Source organism: Misgurnus anguillicaudatus, chromosome 5 (genome assembly GCF_027580225.2).
Source record: "Misgurnus anguillicaudatus chromosome 5, ASM2758022v2, whole genome shotgun sequence".
Taxonomy (NCBI): Eukaryota; Metazoa; Chordata; class Actinopteri; order Cypriniformes; family Cobitidae; genus Misgurnus; species Misgurnus anguillicaudatus.
In genome coordinates, this window is record NC_073341.2 from 36438941 (window position 1) to 36457956 (window position 19016).

At 36.8% G+C, this 19016-nt stretch overlaps 1 protein-coding gene across 7 annotated transcripts in view; it reads left to right on the plus strand.

Moving 5' to 3' along the window:
- The window catches only part of citb (citron rho-interacting serine/threonine kinase b), a 74858-nt gene that overhangs the window by 47306 nt on the left and 8536 nt on the right, over positions 1 to 19016 (plus strand). For 4 of the 7 annotated variants that reach the window (XM_055167453.2, XM_055167451.2, XM_055167450.2 and 1 more), the window contains exons 18-29: positions 45 to 180; positions 2409 to 2513; positions 2756 to 2896; positions 6959 to 7066; positions 7375 to 7573; positions 9796 to 9960; positions 10192 to 10215; positions 13890 to 14027; positions 14106 to 14280; positions 16943 to 17031; positions 17133 to 17237; positions 17330 to 17499. In XM_055167453.2, the coding sequence (XP_055023428.1) occupies positions 45 to 180; positions 2409 to 2513; positions 2756 to 2896; positions 6959 to 7066; positions 7375 to 7573; positions 9796 to 9960; positions 10192 to 10215; positions 13890 to 14027; positions 14106 to 14280; positions 16943 to 17031; positions 17133 to 17237; positions 17330 to 17499 (1555 nt within the window). The remainder of the gene's footprint in view (positions 1 to 44; positions 181 to 2408; positions 2514 to 2755; positions 2897 to 6958; positions 7067 to 7374; positions 7574 to 9795; positions 9961 to 10191; positions 10216 to 13889; positions 14028 to 14105; positions 14281 to 16942; positions 17032 to 17132; positions 17238 to 17329; positions 17500 to 19016) is intronic. The other 3 variants (XM_055167454.2, XM_055167455.2, XM_055167456.2) reach the window with 2 other exon arrangements.

The window sequence follows — 19016 nt, forward strand, 5'->3', positions numbered from 1 at the left end:
GACAGATGAATAGTAAGCATATGCATTGATTTTTTTCTCTTTAGACTCAGAGCAGAGCAGAGGAACTCTGAGTCTCGTCAGGCTGTCGAACTGGCGGTAAAGGAACACAAAGCTGAAATCCAGGTTCTGCAACAGGCCCTAAAAGACCAGAAACTCAAAGCTGAAGGTCTTTCTGATACCGTAAGTGTGTGTGTTTGCACATACAGTACAGTGTGCGGGGTGATGTGGTTTAGTGGTTCAAAACTTGGGCTTGCTTAAAGGTTGGATCCTCAATAATCTGAGCTATCAGCACAGTGCATACCTGTCAACATTGAGATTTGAAAATGAGGGAAATTTACCAACATGTAGTTTGTGTACGCGGGTGGATGGGCACGCTGAGTGCTCGTGGCGGGGCGCACTGCATTTTGTGTAACTGCGCGCGGCTCGTGCATCCTCCATTTCTGTGTGTTCGCTACCAAAATCCCTAGACAATAACAGCAGTAAAAGAGGTAGTCGTAACACTCAGGATGCTGTTCTTTTTATTTGACTGCTATTCTTTTTCTTCTTCTTGTTTTATTCACTGCATAAAATGATTTTCAAGAAAAAAAATTCTTAGTATTTTTGTCTTGTTTTCAGTAAAAATATCTAAAAATTCTTAAATTAAAATGCTTTTTCTTGATGAGCAAAACAACCCAAGAAAATAAGTCTAGGTTTTATACCAAAAAATTATTTTTGCTCTGTACTTCTGCGTGCTTTTCCAGAGGCGAATGTAGCAAACATACAGTATCAGATACTCCCAGTGGGATTTTTTATCACTGCAAAAAATTATTTTCAAACAAAAAAAATCTGGCAATGGGGTAAGCAAATTTTTCTTGAATTTAGTGTTTAAGAAAAATGTTCAAGATTTTTTGCTTACTCCATTGGCAGATTTTTTTTGCTTGTTTTATGCACAAAATCACTTGAATTTGATATTTTTGGTCTAAAAAGTAGACTTATTTTCTTGGGTCATTTTGCTCATCAAGAAAAAAACATCTTAATTTAAGAATTTTTAGATATTTTTACTGAAAACAAGACAAAAATACTAAGAAATGTTTTTCTTGAAAAATTTTTTTTTGCAGTGATAGAAAGACTAAAATACGGGAGAGATACAGAAAAATAGTTAAACGGGATGATAGCGGGATAGAATTGTGAAATACGGGAGAATCCCTGGAAAAACTGTTGTGTTGACAGGTATGCACAGTGATCAGTTGACTTGAGAAACAGTGAATCTGTCAAGGCTTTACTGGATTGTTTCGAGAATTCCAGGAATTTTGGAATTTTTCATGAAAATTACATGGAAATTAATAGGAATTGTGGCACACGGATGAAGATTCTTCCAATAAGCTGTAAAAAATGACTTTCTTACTTAGTATTTTTGTCTTGTTCTCAGTAAAAATATCTAAACATTCTTAAATTAAGACGTATTTTCTTGATGAGCAAAATAACGTAGCAAAATAAGTCTAGTTTTAAGACAAAAAAATAAACTTTAAATTAGTGCTTAAAACAAGCAAAAAAATCTGCCAATGGAACAAGAAAACTTTTCTTGAAATAAGTTTACTTTTTTCATAAACACTTAATTCAAGAAAAAATATCCATTGTCAGATTTTTTGCTTGTTTTAAGCACTAATTCGCTTAAATTTTTATTTTTTTTTGTCTAAAAACTAGACTTATTTTCCTTGGTCATTTTGCTCATCCATAAAATACGTCTTAATTTAAGATTTTTTTTATATATTTAATAAAAAGATAACAAGAAAAAATACGAAGAAAGAAAGTCATTTTTTTGAAAGCTACACTGCAAAAAATGATTTTCAAGAAAAAATATCTTCGTATTTTTGTCTTGTTTTCAGTAAAAATATCAAAAAATTCTTAAAACGACCCACGAAAATAAGTCTAGTTTTTAGACCAAAAATATCAAATTTAAGTGATTTTGTGCATAAAACAAGCAAAAAAATCTGACAGTGGGGTAAGCTAATTTTTCTTGAATTTAGTGTTTAAGAAAAATGTTCAAGATTTTTTGCTTACTCCATTGGCAGATTTTTTTGCTTGTTTTATGCACAAAATCACTTGCATTTGATATTTTTGGTGTTTTATGCACAAAATCACTTGAATTTGATATTTTTGGTCTAAAAACTAGACTTATTTTCTTGGGTCATTTTGCTCATCAAGAAAAAGCATCTTAATTTAAGAATTTTTTAAAAATATTTTTACTGAAAAGAAAAGATTTTTTTTCTTGAAAATAATTTTTTGCAGTGTGTGATAATAAAATGTGTAAATTACTCAAAATGTATAATTTCCTTAAGTTCCTTAAGTTTACAACTTGTAATATTTCCAAAATTCCTAAGCTTTGCAACCCTATTCCTGACTAACATACTAACATTTCTCTTTCATAGCTGGGTGATCTGGAAAAGAAACACACCATGCTGGAGATGAACGCCCGCAGCCTCCAACAGAAGCTGGAGACGGAGAGAGAACTGAAACAGAGACTCGTGGATGAGGTTTATCATTAACACTCATGACTTCACATTCACTTTATTCATCTTTGTGGACAGAACAGAGAGTTAAAGAAGGTACAGGGGTCCATTGTGTTGTATCAGTCTGATATTAAAATGAAGCCAGAAGCATATAGAGATGAAATCCAATAAGCTCTGAAACTCTGCTGGTAATATCAGATCAATGGCATAATTTAGTTTAATATAATCGTATGAGTCTGTGTGTGACGCTGTGTCTCTTTTCTCAGCAAGCAAAACTCCAGCAGCAGTTGGACCTGCAGAAGAGTCACATCTTCAGACTGACCCAAGGTCTCCAGGATGCCCTGGACCAGACGGATCTTCTAAAGACAGAGAGAACCGACCTGGAGTATCAGCTGGAAAACATACAGGTACATTGCGAGTGCAAATCATTCAGTTTAGCCTCAATTTTTTACATCTTTATTCCTTCAAAAGTAAAGACAATTAATTAATTAATAATTGCGTACGTTTTTAGTATTTATACACACATTTGAACTTCTCATGAACATTTGAATTTGTTCTTATACTCATTCTTACGTTAGTGAATTTGGAGTGATCTACTTAAGCGGCCACGTGCACAAGCATGGCAGTTTGCATAAAAAACAACCCAAACCAGCTCCATATAAGGGCTTTTCGCAGTGCTTGTCCACAGAAAATTTTTGAACAGTTTGTCACTGAAGCAAAAGATCTAGAAAAGAAATCCATAATCATATTCATTATCTGTAAGGTTCCGTTTTTTATTTTGGAAGTTTTGCTGTTGGTGGAGGAAGTAACAAGTATTGGTAAAAAATATATATATGGGATGCGATTTTGAAGACTTAATTTAAAAGACAATCAAAAATAAATATAAAAAAGCCTATATAATAATGTATTAAATACTGTGTATTATAATAATAATTATAAAACGGTTAGTTCCAATCCTTGATTCTGATTAGTCAATAGGTGTGCTTTATTCACGATAAAACACTGCTATGACCGCTTCACCCAACGGTTTTATTTAATATCACTGCGCCCTTAGCAACACCCTTAGCAACACATAAACATATAATGAGACGAGCTGTGTCTGAAACCGCACCCTATCCACTATATAGTGCACTATGTCGGGTGTCGGCCATTTTGTAGTGGTGTCCGAAACCTGAGTGAACAACTTCATTCCCACATTCATTCACTACTTTTTACCCACAATGCACTCTGATTTTGAGGGTACATTCGATGTACACTCGTTCACTCATATTTCCCATGATGCAACGGGAGACGAACGCGTAACTTGAATCAGCTGAAGGATACTGACAGTAAACACCAAACATTTTCTTGTTGTCAGTTATTTTCTACTTTTTGAAAATAAACAAATGAAAAATAATTGCGTTATCTTTTATTTAAAATCTAATACACATTTTTATTAAACAATAAATAAACAGAAGTACATAAATATTATAAGCAGTTGTTTTGCTCTCTTTATTATCAACTAATAGAATAAACATGACAAATGTGAAAAACAGTAAGAAAGTAAACTTTACCATTTCACAGCACAATCAATAAAGCCACACAGTTTTTGTTTTGGTGTGTTTTGATGAATCTCTGCGACAGCTCTCTGACGCGTGATATTTGCATCAGTGTCCGAAATCGCTCACTCATTTTCATTTGCTTCTTCCCCATATAGTGGACTCAACTGTCATTCCCCATATAGGGAATAGTGAATGAGTGAACAAGGGAATGGTTTCAGACACAGCTAAAGTTTGAGAACAGTTTGTTGTTTGTATTTGAGCTTTCATGTTATTGTTCGCAGTCAGGGACTATTTTTTCTAGCGGAAGGAATGCTTTTATTGATATAACTTCATGAAAGTTGCACAAATTTTTTTTTACTTTAATATTGTGTGGTAACCGTTTTATAAAAGCAATAAGGTACTCGAAGCAAGTGCTGTATCGTGAATAAGTAACGGCTGAAGGGGTTGCAGGCTTCGCGTCGTGCCTAACAACGCCCTTCAGCCGTTACTTATTCACGATACAGCACAGCCTCTCTTACCTTATTGCTTACTAATAATATAGAAAATATTATAATATATAACATAATGTAAATTATATTTCAAAATTATTATATAGGCTACATTATAATTAGCCTAGTATTTGAGTATAGCATGCGTAATTATTGCGTACGTGTTATATTATTTGTTCTTGAATTTTTTTGTACTTTTAGAAGCAATTTTGGTGTGAAAGTTTTTGTTGAATCATGATTTGTTTGTGAAAACGTCTGTATGCACATTTCACGGACAAATCCGTGAGTTTGCACGCTTGGTGAATGAGACCCATTGTTTATTACTTATTGCCTACTAGTGATGCACGTGTTGTCTCAAAACCCGCGGGTCATCTCAAATCCTGTAGATCGGGTTGGGGCGGGTAAAGAAATTATGACTTTATTTGTGGGCCAGTTGGGGCCGGTCATTAAAAACAAAACAAAAAAGCATGTATGTTGTGTGAAATTCCCTAAAGCATATCGTCGCTGTCCGATGAAAACCACGTATGTCCATTTTGCAGATTTTGAGATTTTTCAACGGATTGAGTGTCCAGGTTCATTTCCGTATACAGTATGCTTCACATACCTAAATGACCAATGAAAAGTTGTGAAATCATGTGATCTGATTTTCACGTATATCCATTTGGTGTCAAAGCTGTCAATCGCGCCGCGTATCTCCCGCCCTGTGGAAGCATTTCGCCGGTCTCGTGAAGTTTCATTGAAGCTCAGGACTGGATAGCTGAATAAACACAGCCTGGTGAGACGATTCACGCGTTTACATGCGTACTTTTCCCCTGCAGATCTGATCACAGATCGGAGTACACCACCCCCTTCAATACGATCCAAATTTGCATCCGATCGTCCTCAATCGTATTGATTAAGGTGTTTACATGAAGGCTTTTCAATACAATCGAGCCATCAATATGATTACAAACGGATTATTTGGTTGCATGTTAAAGTACCTACTGACTTTCCTTCATCGAGGTAAACGTTTCCCCCCTGACGCCAGACGTACGTCTAGGAGTGACAACATTACGGTAGGACTGTGCAAACAAAGTATCTGTCTAGCATTACCATGTCAGTGTATTGATTCATTGTCCCTTCATAGTTTGCAAGAGACAGTTAATAAATGTATAATTAATATTAAATAAACTAAGCGTACCAATATTAATGATCGGAAGAACGCGTATCGACCACCATTACTGTAAAATTTGGACGTATGTCCATTTAAACTCAATTTTGGTCAAATGTGGATTATATCATTACACTGGCAAGAATATGGTTACATGTAAAGATGCCATATCAAGTATGACAACGCTACATTCAACTGCTTTTGAAATACGATGTTTTTTTCACTTCCTGAAAAGTAGTAACCGTTTTGGACATACGTGAGTTTCATCAGGCAGCGACGATATATTATATATTCGGGAATATATATTTTTTATATTTTATTAGGTTTACTTTTAAGCTGAAATAAAACATCTTTTCATTTACATTACAAATGCCTAGTATGTCTATTTAATGGTCGCAAGTGTGGGATGGGTTGTAAAAATAGATAAAGTGTTGCGAGGCGGGCTGGGACAGGACAAATAATTTTATAAAACCAGGACCCACGGGTTGGAAAAACTATTGTTTTACATACTTTAACAAAGACAAATCAAATCATCTAAAATTATGACCAATTAATACTCAAATTGCTTAAATACTTAATGGCTTATGCTACAAAATGTGATATGCGATATGATAATTGGACGACACTTTTAAATGTAAACATCATGACTTACGGACATTTAAAATGTTTTTGGTGAATACTGCACTTAGTACACACTGTAGTGTATTAAACAAGGACGTAATATCCGTGACGTCACCCATAGTTTTCTGAAGAGCATTTTTGAAGCCCAAAGTGGGCGGGGCCGGTCGTTGCCATCTTGGCAGCTCGTCACCGCTTGTCACTCCCGGATAACCAAAAATGGGCAAAGAGGTGGAACATGAGTGGAGCTGAGGTGCCTGGTTGCTGAAACCATGCCCACCTAGCTCAATGATAGTGACAGGCGTGGCAATTCATGTGTCACTCAGGTGGCAACCCCCTTAATTATGCAGAACTTTAAGGCTTAATGTAATTCAAACGGAGTTACAAAATCATCCCCTCAGAGTTGTCATTAAAGGCTATAAAGAACAAAACAAATTATATACCGGGTTGTAAACATATATTTTCTGCTGTAAAGGTGAGGATTTTAATATGGGTGGGTCCATGAGATTGACTCCCTTTTGGAGCCTGTCTCTAGTGGCTCGTCGCTTTCGTTTTGGATTCACGAGAGAGACCGAAAGGTTGCCACTTAGTTAGTATACAGTGAAGTATGCAACTGCAAACATAAGAAATGTCCAGAGCTGCATTGTAAGAGCAGTATGGTTTCACCTGCAGGCGGCGTACTCTCACGAGAAGGTGAAGATGGAAGGAACCATCACCCAACAGACCAAGCTCATAGACTTTCTGCAGGCCAAGGTAGAGCACCCCTCTAAGAAGAAAAAGGTCAGAGTCATCCGCTGTGAATTTACTTCATTAACTAATCTGACTAACTGCTTGCTAAGTATTAGGTGTCCCTAGAGCTGCATAACCTAACAACACCATAGACTAACAAAGCTAAACGTCAATCAGAAAAAGCTAATATACACACAAAACTGAGGACTTCTGCACACATGTGTGCCCCGAGTATGTAAACTGTAGGTGGGGGCATCTAATTTGGCTGGATTAAGAGGGATCGGCTAACAGGGCAGAGTCCCGGCATATTGGTGAACACGAGTCTGGGCAATTCACTGGCTCTTTCTCTCTGGATTCAGGGGATCTTCGGCGGCCGGCGCCGTGAGGATCTGTTGGCAGCGCTGGCAGCTCAGGGGCAGACGCAGGTACCTGCTGTTACCCCTGTGGCACCTGTGCCCCTGCAATACAGCGATCTGAAGGTGGCGCTGGAGAAAGAGCGAGCTCGCTGCTCGGAGCTTGAAGACGCCCTGCAGAAAACACGCATGGAGCTCAGAGAAGGTGTGACACTCATGTTTATGCTTTTTATTATAGTGCTTAAACATATGTTCAAGTTTCAATCTGATATGTGTCTGTCCTTATTTTTTATGTTAAAATATTTTTTTGTTCCATACTTTAAGATAAAGGTACTATACGATGCCATAGAAGAACCATAGTTGATTGAATTGTTCCCAAAAGAACCTTTAAAATACAAAGATGATTTGTATTGTTTCACAAAATGTTTTTTCATAAAAAGTACGAAAGAAATGGTTCTTTTAAGAATCTTTAATTAAATGGTTTGGTGGGAAACAAAAAATGCTTATTCTAATATAAAGGGTGAATGACCCTTTATTTTTAAGAGTGTAATTTAACTACAAAACACCATAGACTTACATTTAAGAAGGACATATAGCAACAAATCAGCAGCACCTCAACAACCGCTCATGTCACTGTAGTAACAATTCAGCAACACCCTAACAACCGCCCACGTCACCCAAGCAACAAGTCATCAACACACCAGCAACCGCCCATGTCACCCTACTAACAAGTCAGCAATGCCCCAAATACCACTCTTGTCACTGTAGTAATTATTCAGCAACACCCTAACATCTGCCAACATCACCCTAGGAACAAGTCAGCTACACCCCAACAACTGCTCATGTCACCCTAGCAACAAGTCAGCAACGTGCCAACAACCAATCATGTCACCCTAGCAACAAGTCAGCAACACACCAACAACCACTCATGTCACCCTAGCAACAAGTCAGCAATGCCCCAACAACCACTCATGTCACCCTAGCAACAAGTCAGCAATGCCCCAACAATCGCTCATGTCACCCTAGTAACAATTCAGCATCACCCTAACAACTGCCTTTGTCACCCTAGCAACAAGTCAGCAATGACCTACAACCACCCACATCACCCTAGCAACAAGTCAGCTACACCTCAACAACCATCCATGTCGACCTAGCAACAAGTCAGCAACATGCCAACAACCACTCGTGTCACCCTTATAACAAGTCAGAAACGCTACAACAACCACTCATGTCACCCTAGCAACAAGTCAGCAACGCTCCAACAACCACTCATGTCACCCTAGCAACAAGTCAGCAATGCCCCAACAATCACTCATGTCACCGTAGTAACAATTCAGCATCACCCTAACAACTGCCTATGTCACCCTAGCAACAAGTCAGCAATGACCCAACAACCACCCACATCACCCTAGCAACAAGTCAGCTACACCTCAACAACCGCTCATGTCACCCTAGCAACAAGTCAGCAACGTACCAACAACCACTCATGTCACTCTAGCAACAAGTCAGCAATGCCCCAACAACCATCCATGTCACCCTAGCAACAAGTTAGCAATGCCCCAACAATCGCTCATGTCACTGTAGTAACAATTCAGCAACACACTAACAACCGCCTATGTCACCCTAGCAACAAGTCAGCAATGCCCCAGCAACCACCCACATTACTCTAGGAACAAGTCAGCTACACCCCAACAACTGCTCATGTCACCCTAGCAACAAGTCAGCAATGCCCCAAAAACCACTCACATTACCCTAAGAACAAGTCAGCTACACCCCAACTACCACTCATGTCACCCTAGCAACAAGTTAGCAACGCCCCAACAACCATCCATGTCACCCTTGCAACAAGTTAGCAATGCCCCAACAATCGCTCATGTCACCATAGTAACAATTCAGCAACACCCTAAAAACGGCCTATGGCACCCTATCAACAAGTCAGCAATGTCCCAACAACCACCCGCATTACCCTAGAAACAAGTCAGCTACACCCCAACAACTGCTCTTGTCACCCTAGCAACAAGTCAGCAACGTGCCAACAACCACTCATGTCACCCTAACAACAAGTCAGCAACACCTCAACAGCCATCCATGTCATCCTAGCAACAAATCCGCAATGCCCCAACAACCACCCACATTACCCTAGGAACAAGTCAGCTACACCCCAACAACCACTCATGTCACCCTAGCAACAAGTCAACAATGCCCCAACAACCACCCATATTATCCTAGGAACAAGTTAGCTACATCCCAACAACCACTCATGTCACCCTAGCAACAAGTCAGCAATGCTCCAACAACCACCCATATTATCCTAGGAACAAGTCAGCTACATCCCAACAACCACTCATGTCACCCTTATAACAAGTCAGCAACGTGCCAACAACCAAAACTAAAATCACACGTTCATTGTATTTTCTCTCTCAACAGTTCAGTTTAAAGCTCTGGAACACAGCGGATCCCCGGTCACCCCTGGCCTGACCCGTCAGCAGCTCATGATGTCCACCAAATCCAACAAATCCCCTGAACACCAGCCCAGTGGCCCTCTGATGTCATCAAGCTCCGCCCGCAGGAAGGACGTGGCCAATCCTGAAGGTTCGAAATTAATAAACAACCGACAAGATTCTTCTTACTAGTTTATCTCACGCTGGGAAGCTGACAAATGAGTTCCCTGTGAGAAATGTGAAAGGTTTTACTGTGTTTACTATGACATGAGATCATATCAAGTCTTGTGAAGGACTCCAGGCTGAAGGTATGTATCTCTAATGTGTGTATCTCTCTCTTGTGTGTCCACACTCACTCTACTTCTCTGTTGTCATCCCACAGAAATAAGGAGAGTCACTTCTGAAAGTAAGTTCTTATATAACTTAGTCTTAGGTGGCTCATTCTTAAAAAACTGCCACATTTGTGCCTGAACATTATACATTTTGAACTGGATGTGAACTGGCAGAGACCATCATCGAGTAAATCATTTAGATTTAAAGGAATAGTCTACTCATTTTCAATATTAAAATATGTTATTACCTTAACTAAGAATTGTTGATACATCCCTCTATCATCTGTGTGCGTGCACGTAAGCGCTGGAGCGCGCTGCGACACTTCGATAGCATTTAGCTTAGCCCCATTCATTCAATGGTACCATTTAGAGATAAAGTTAGAAGTGACCAAACACATCAACGTTTTTCCTATTTAAGACGAGTAGTTATACGAGCAAGTTTGGTGGTACAAAATAAAACGTAGCGCTTTTCTAAGCGGATTTAAAAGAGGAACTATATTTTATGGCGTAATAGCACTTTTGGGAGTACTTCGACTCGCCTGAAAAGTCTGCTCCCCTTCTCACTCTCATAATGGGAGAGGGAGGGTGTAACTGCGCCGAGTCAAAGTAGTCCCAAAAGTGCTATTACGCCATAAAATATAGTTCCTCTTTTAAATCAGCTTAGAAAAGCGCTACGTTTTATTTTGTACCACCAAACTTGCTCGTATAACTACTCGTCTTAAATAGGAAAAACGTTGATGTGTTTGGTCACTTCTAACTTTATCTCTAAATGGTACCATTGAATGAATGGGGCTAAGCTAAATGCTATCGAAGTGTCGCAGCGCGCTCCAGCGCTTACGTGCACGCACACAGATGATAGAGGGATGTATCAACAATTCTTAGTTAAGGTAATAACATATTTTAATATTGAAAATGAGTAGACTATTCCTTTAAGATTAAAAATATTAATAACCCATGACATTTCTATATCTTTGAATGGTTTATGCAGTAGAAGTGCAAAACTACTGGCCTTCACTTACAAATATCATTATATCACATTATTACACGGCTCTCTAAAATGCTTGATTCTGATTGGCCAGTGGCGACATTCCAAGGTTCGTTCTTTTCAGATAACAACCGCTCAAAACTAATCACACACAGTAACCCGGATGCTGCAAATTATTTTGACAGTTACAGTTTAATTACACAAAATTAAATATAAATATGTATTTTAACAACACATATAATGTTTACAAATGATTACACCAAATTGTGTCTTTGTGACATTTGAACATCTTATCTTAAAACTGAAAGTAAACTTGTTTTCCCTTACGCACTGCAAAAAAATATTTTTAAGAAAAAGAATCTTAGTGTTTTTGTCTTGTTGAAAACAATATATATATATATAAATATATATAAAAATATATAAAAATTCTTAAATTAAGATGTGTTTTCTTGATGAGCAAAACGACCCAAGAACATAAGTCTAGTTTTTAGACCAAAAATATCAAATTTAAGTGATTTGGGGTAAGCAAAAAATCGTAAACATTTGTCTTAAACACTAAATTAAAGAAAAATTAAAGAAAAATTTGCTTACCCCATTGGCAGATTTTTTTTTTTGCTTGTTTTATACACAAAATCAAATTTCTAAAAACTAGATTTGTTTTCTTGGGTCGTTTGGCTCATCAGGAGGGAGCATCTTAGTTTGGGAATTTTTTGATGTTTTTGCTGAAAACAAGACAAAAATACAAAAAAAAAATTCTTGAAAATAGTCTTTTGGAGTGCAGAAATTCTTTCTTAGTGTTTTGTCATGTTTTCAGTAAAAATATCTAAATGTTCTTAAATTAAGATGAGCAAAATTACCTAGAAAAATAAGTCTAGTTTTTAGACAGAAAATGTAAAATGTAAGTAGATTAGTGCTTAAAACAAACAAGCAAAAAAATCTGCCAATGGAATAAGAAAAGTGTTTAGGCATTATTTTGCTTGTTTTAGGCACAAATTCGCTTTAAGTTTATATTTTTTGTCTTAAAACTAGACTTATTTTCCTAGGTCATTTTGCTCATCAAGAAAATACATCTTAATTTAAGAATTTTTAGATATTTTTACTGAAAACAAACAAAAATACTAAGTAAGAAAGTCATTTTTTGCAGTGTATTCGTTAAGAATGAGATTTCAAATAAGTATTTAATGTTTCTTACCTTACTTATGAGGTAAATAGCCATGTAATAAGTGGGGTAATGTACAGGCAGCAGGTTGTTATCATGAAATAAGCCGCTTCAGTGTTATACAAAACTCTCTGATTCATGTCAGGTCCTGTTAAAACTGTCTGGATTATTTCTTTGATAACAACCAGCTGCCTATACTGTCAATATTTTTTGTACTTTGTGCCAAGAAAAGATCTTTAGATATAAGTGCAAATATAGAAAATGTTATAACACTTGTTTAAACTATCATTTTTACCTACTTTTGGAATAAATAATAAACAACGATAGCATATTTTATTGTCGATAAATTAAAAATGTAGTTCTTAACTCTCTTCTGCCATTGACGGGTTATCTCGTCGATTGAGGGTGAACGCGTCCCTGCCAATAACAAGTTTTTACGGCAATCCATATTTCCGCTATTATCCACTAGGTGGTGCTCTTACCCAACTTATAAAACACTAAAGCATTCACTGATCCAAAACCAGTAAAAATTTTCTGAATCTGATTGCTAACAAAGGCCTTTACAAAAATGCAATTATCTCAGTTTTTTGCTCAAAATTTGGTATTTTTTAAGAAACCTACTCATGTTTGAAGTGTGATGAAAGAAAACAGATGAAGATAGGAATAAACGTTTTTTTCTCTTGTTTTTTTTTTTTAAACAGAGGGTCTGTTTATTTGATATATTGTATGTTTGTGTATTTAAAGAAGAAAGGCATTTCTGTAAGGCATTAAACTTTTGTGAAAATCATGCCGCTGACTGACTTAAAAAAAGAAAACGCTGCGGGGAAAGAGTTAATAATTAAAAAAAATATAACCAATAAAATGTTGCAATGATTATTAGCATGCAAATAATAGTAAACAGGTTTTATTCAGTTATTCCAGCCTGATCATAAGAGAATTTGTACGAATTTTACAGGCTTGCTTATTCTTATGAATTCGTACAAAGTGAATCGTACAAAAAAAATGATTATTATAAAAACAACAATAAAACCACAACATCACAGCGGCAAAAGCAAATCGTACAAAAATGTTCAAATGTGGTCGTACGAAAAATTTGAATTTTGTATGAATTGCCGTGAGATAGAGTTGATATTTCTCAGTAATTGTTTTTATATTAGTAGTAATTCACAGAGACACAAATGGGATAGTTTTATGGGAATGAGTCGGACGGCTCTCCATTATCATTTATTTATTCATATGTTTGTTTGTTTTTCTCTGGAGAGATAAGCTCTATGGCCGGATCTAAACATCTCAGTTAAACTGTTCTGCAGTCAGTCAAGTTCTTTTGGGGACATATTCATTACATTACTCAGTACACTATTGAAAGATTCAGATCAGGACACTGAGCTTATCTCAAAATCTCAGGCTTCTCGTATATACACCGGTATATATGGCCATCCGGCTGTATGCATGTAACTCAGTCTGGATAGTACAGTGAGATCTGTACTATTTCCCTTATAGGGAAACAATATTTTTCAGCTGCTCATCGCTGTTTGCGTCAGAGATATAGATGAGTGTAAGAGACACAATGTAAGAGCCTCGATTTATCTGTCTGATCATGTCAGAGTACACCAGACGGGTAAAGGACCGGATTCATCACAGCACTCCACATCGCTTCACGCAGGGGCTGAACATGAGGGCGGCACGCTGCACCGTCTGTCTGGACACGGTTCATTTCGGACGGCAGGCCGCTACTTGCATTGGTACGACTCGTGCTCATCCAAATACAAAAGATGTGCTGTGATGTCACTGTAATCAAATTTCTGTCTCCCTTGTTTCAGAATGTCACGCTCTCTGCCACCCCAAATGTTCTCCGTATCTTCCGGCGGCTTGCGGTGTACCCACTGAGTACGCCCTGCACCTCTCTGAGGCGTTGTGCAGAGAGAAGGGCAGCACATCCGCCCTGAAAGATGCTGGTGGTCATATGCGACTAGAGGGATGGATGAAGCAACCCAGGTGGGCACGCACACAACTTTTTGTTTATTCGTAAATTGTTTCAGAACGTTTCACATTAACAGTCTGTGGTTCTGCTTTTTGTGACCCTATCATGAGATCTGGAGCATCAATGATTGATTTCACATTGATTTCAATCTTTGACATGACCTTACTCAGTCAATAATAAAATATCTAGATGAAACTGTGTTTTTACAGGCAGGGACACAAATGTCTTGTTGTTATAGACACGTTTTGAATCCAATTTTTCAGTATGTGTTGCTTACACTGCAAAAAATGATTTCCAAGAAAATATTTTCTTAGTAGTCTTGTCTTGTTTTCAGTAAAAATACCTAAAAATTCTTAAATTAAGATGCTTTTTCTTGATGAGCAAAACGACCCAAGAAAATAGTTCTAGTTTTTATACCAAAAACATCAAATGTAAGTGATTTTGTGCTTAAAACAAGCAAAAAAAATCTGCCAATGGGGTAAGCAAATTTTTCTTGATATTAGTGTTTATGAAAATTTTTCAAGATTTTTTTGCTTACCCCATTGGCAGATTTTTTTTGCTTGTTTTATGCACAAAATCACTTACATTTGATGTTTTTGGTCTGGGAGCTAGACGTATTTTCTTGGGTTGTTTTGCTCATCAAGAAAAAGCAGCTTAATTTAAGAATTTTAAGATATTTTTACTGAAAACATAAAAAATAATTTTTTGCAGTGTAGGTACATTTTATAGTATTAATTGCAAATTCCCCATATGTTACACTACTGTTTATATTTTCTCTTCGCTTTAAATTAACAATATGTACGATTAAATATCCAAAAATCACTTGCACATTGTTATATATGAAGACTTTGCTTCCCAAACGCAATAAATCAATGTTGACTAATTCGGGTAAAAACGTGTTTCCTATACCAATAATGAAAACCACTATTTTTTGTTACAAACTTTCACATAGCATCTTTAGGTTATAAAAACATAAAAAAAATCAAATCCATCATTTGATTTTCAAAGATGTTTTATAAAAACAGATAATTTTTCACAAAATGCAACAAGTCCATGACATGTTTTTTTTTCAAAATGTAAATCTGTTGAATCAATATATAAATGTGCATTCATCTTTGCCATGTTATATTCATTTAGTTGACTACACTGATAAAAAACCAATAATGGCATTAATGAAAACACTAACTTTGTCATATTAAGAACACTGTCATTGCTGCTGTCATCCTTGAGACATCGTCGCTGAACTTTTTTGACAGCTATCAGCTATAAAATGTTTTGGTCCTGCTAAATTTTTCTTTGGATTCGAGTTAAATAATGGGAAGTTTTTCATAAGATCCGCTGGGGTCAGTGTGTTAGCATGACAGAAGCTTGATGCTGTCGTGTGAGATCAAGCAACAGCTGGCATTTTTCCTTCGCCCGAGTGCCTCTCGCGTAAATTTTTAGATTTTAATGGCTTACGTTTCTTTCCTGCCACAGAAAACCACCACAGGTTTATTAATGCAATCAAAAGTATTATTTTGTTTATGTTTGTTTGTTGATCACGAAGTCAAGGTAGATGAGAAAAACTGGGTTTCTGTGTGTATTCAAAGTGCCGCCATTGTTGTTTACAGCATGTGGAATGGTGCGCTGTGATTTGTTGATCGGATTTATTACATTCTGCAGAAAAGGAGGACTGACGTTTATCACGTTTTGGGAAAAAGGGAGAAAAGATGACAGAATAACATGGCAGATATTGGATTGTTTGTAAAATGAAGAATTTACTTTTTAATACTGACCTGATACACTTAAACACACACTTAAACAGTTTTTATTAAAATCACATTTATTTTCTTTTAATTTATATTTTAAATTCATGTATCTTTGTTTTCTCATCTCTATGTAAAGCACTTTGAATGACCTCTGTGTATGAAATGTGCTATACAAATAAACTTGCCTTGCCTTGCCTTGATACAATACTGATTTTGGCGTTAATTCATAAAAAAAAGTTTTTTATCGCATTTTGGAACCAAACACTTCATATTTTGTTCACATGTGGTACTTTCGTTATCTCAAATTTCGTAGGGTCGCTTGTCAATGGCGTCGTGTCTCCATTATCCTCGGTTTCTACTTTTACTGCCGGCGCTGCCCAGACCGATCAATGTGTGACATCAAAGCAGTGTTGTAGTTGAGTCCAACTCAAGTCCTGGTCAACACCAAGACCAGAGATCGAGTGAGTCAAGACCGAGTCTAGATAAAGCTGGGTGTGGTCTTGGTCTTGACTCGGACTCGACTACAACACGGCATCAAAGTATTGTAAAAGTGATTGAAAAGAAATACTGTTTCGTTGCTTATTGCGCCTTTCCAGCTTGGTAAGTCATGTGTCGTATAATATGATGCCTGCCATCTATCAAATTAATTAAATAAATTAAATAAAATAAATGCAGTCTTTTAATAAGGACAATAAAATTTACAATAACACCTTGTATTTGTTCTATATGTATTATATATATATATTTAATACTTTTCCTGTTTGTTGTTTGTTTTTTCTTTTTTCATGTAAAACTGCTATAAAACAATTCAATACTGCACTATATAAATGAATTCAAATTGAATTACATTAAGTCATATAATATGTCATCTGTATATCTGTTTCTATGTGAAATAGTGATAGACTGTTGGAATTGTGGTTTCTTGCAGGAATGGGAAGCGAGGACAAGGCTGGGAAAGGAAATATGTTGTAGTGGATTCATATAAAGTGATCACATACGAGACAGAACCAAGAGATGGTCTGTTATTTATTTATTTTTGGCTATTTTTTCTTGTGCATATCAGTTCAATTCATTACTGCTGGAAAACTGCATTGTGATGTTGTGTGTCTTCTGTGTAGAGTCTGTGAAAGCACTGGATGAGTTTGAGTTGTGTGTATCTGATGGAGAGGTGACGGTTCACTCCGCCGTCGGAGCCTCTGAGCTCCCCAACACAAGCAAATCAGGTGACAGATCAAAACAAACCTGATGACCGTCTAATGTTCGGTTGTATACTTGTTAATAAAACTAAATTGTTTCTGCAACATGAACACTTCAGATGTTCCCTTCGTGCTGAAGTTGGAATCATCACCGCAGTCGACGTGCTGGCCCGGTCAGACTCTTTATCTCATGGCCTCCAGTTTCTCAGAGAAACAGCGATGGGTGGCCGTGCTGGAAGCCATCGTGGCGAGCAGTCGTGGGGCGAGAGAAAAAGCCGAAGCTGATGCTGTGAGTCAGCAAATGAAACATAACTGCATATTTAATAAAGAATAAGTTGAGCCCAAATATAATTATTCTTTAATGACTTTAGGAGACGTGTACACCAAGGCATTTTTCCTGCGCCCGACAGATGTTTTCAATTGTTTCCAATTGAAGCGCCGCACGTTTTTCTGCGTTCAGTGCTGAGCACGCAGAGTTGAAATAATTTTTAAAACGCTCAGCATGTTAATGTCACTTTTCACTCGTCCAATTACATTGGAGGGATGGGACAAATGCCACACCAACCCTTGTGTACACCAAAGTGTTTAAACAAGGCTGAAAACAGCAGGTGGATGCCAACAGTGGGCACTTGCCAACGTTTGATGCTATAATGCTTCTGTTTTGTTTATCAGTCATTGTACGATGCGCCGGTTGGTTGTTATGGTATTTGTCCCGCCCCTCCTCCACTGCGATTGGACGTCTGAGTAAAAAGTGACATTGGCGAGCTGACCGTTTACCCAAAGTTGAAAATGTTTTAACTCTGGGAATTCAGCGCTGAACGTAAAAAGAAAGGCTAAGCACTGGACCGCCAGCTGCTCCCATTTTTTGAAAGCATGGGGATTGCACTGGAAACAATTGAAACGCCGGCCACAGGAAAAAATGCCTTTGGTGTACATGCCCCTAATAGATCACTACAATGAAGTTAACCCACAGGGCAAAAAATATACTTAAAAAAAAAATATTTCAAAATATACAAAAAATGGCCAAAAGATGTATTTGATAAAATAAATTTTGGAATATGTTTACAAAAATATATTTTTGGCCATTTTTTGAATATTTTGAAATATATTTTAAAAATAAATATTTTTAACTTTAAAAATGACAGGTTTTAATAGTTTTAAATTAAATAATTTTTTTAACTTCAAAAATATACTTTATAAAATTAACTTGTTTTTAGCTTATGTTTAAAATAAATTTTGGCTAAGTATACATTTCTTCCCATATGGATTGTAAAATTAGAAGTGTATTTGCTTGCTCTTGAAATACAGTTTGAAATATATTTTGTTATAAGAAGGCTAAAACTAAATATATTTTCAAATACAAAACTATAATAAATTAGGCTTTACTTTCTACAAAATGTATTAAAGGAATATTCCATTTTCTTAAAAGAAAAACCTGATAATTTACTCACCACCATGTCATCCAAAATGTTGACGTCTTTCTTTGTTCAGTCGAGAAGAAATTGTTTTTTGAGGAAAACACTGCAGGATTTTTCTCATTTTAATGTACTTTAATAGACACCAACAATTAACACTTAACTCAACACGTAACAGTTTTTTTCAACAGCGTTTCAAAGGACTATAAACGATCCCAAATGAGGCATAAGGGTCTTATCTAGCAAAACGATTGTCATTTTTGACAAGAAAAATAACAAATATACACATTTAAAGCACAACTTCTCGTCTAGATCCGGTCCAGCGCGACCTAACGTAAATGCGTAGTGACGTAGGAAGGTCACGACTCACGTGTGTTACATATATAAAACG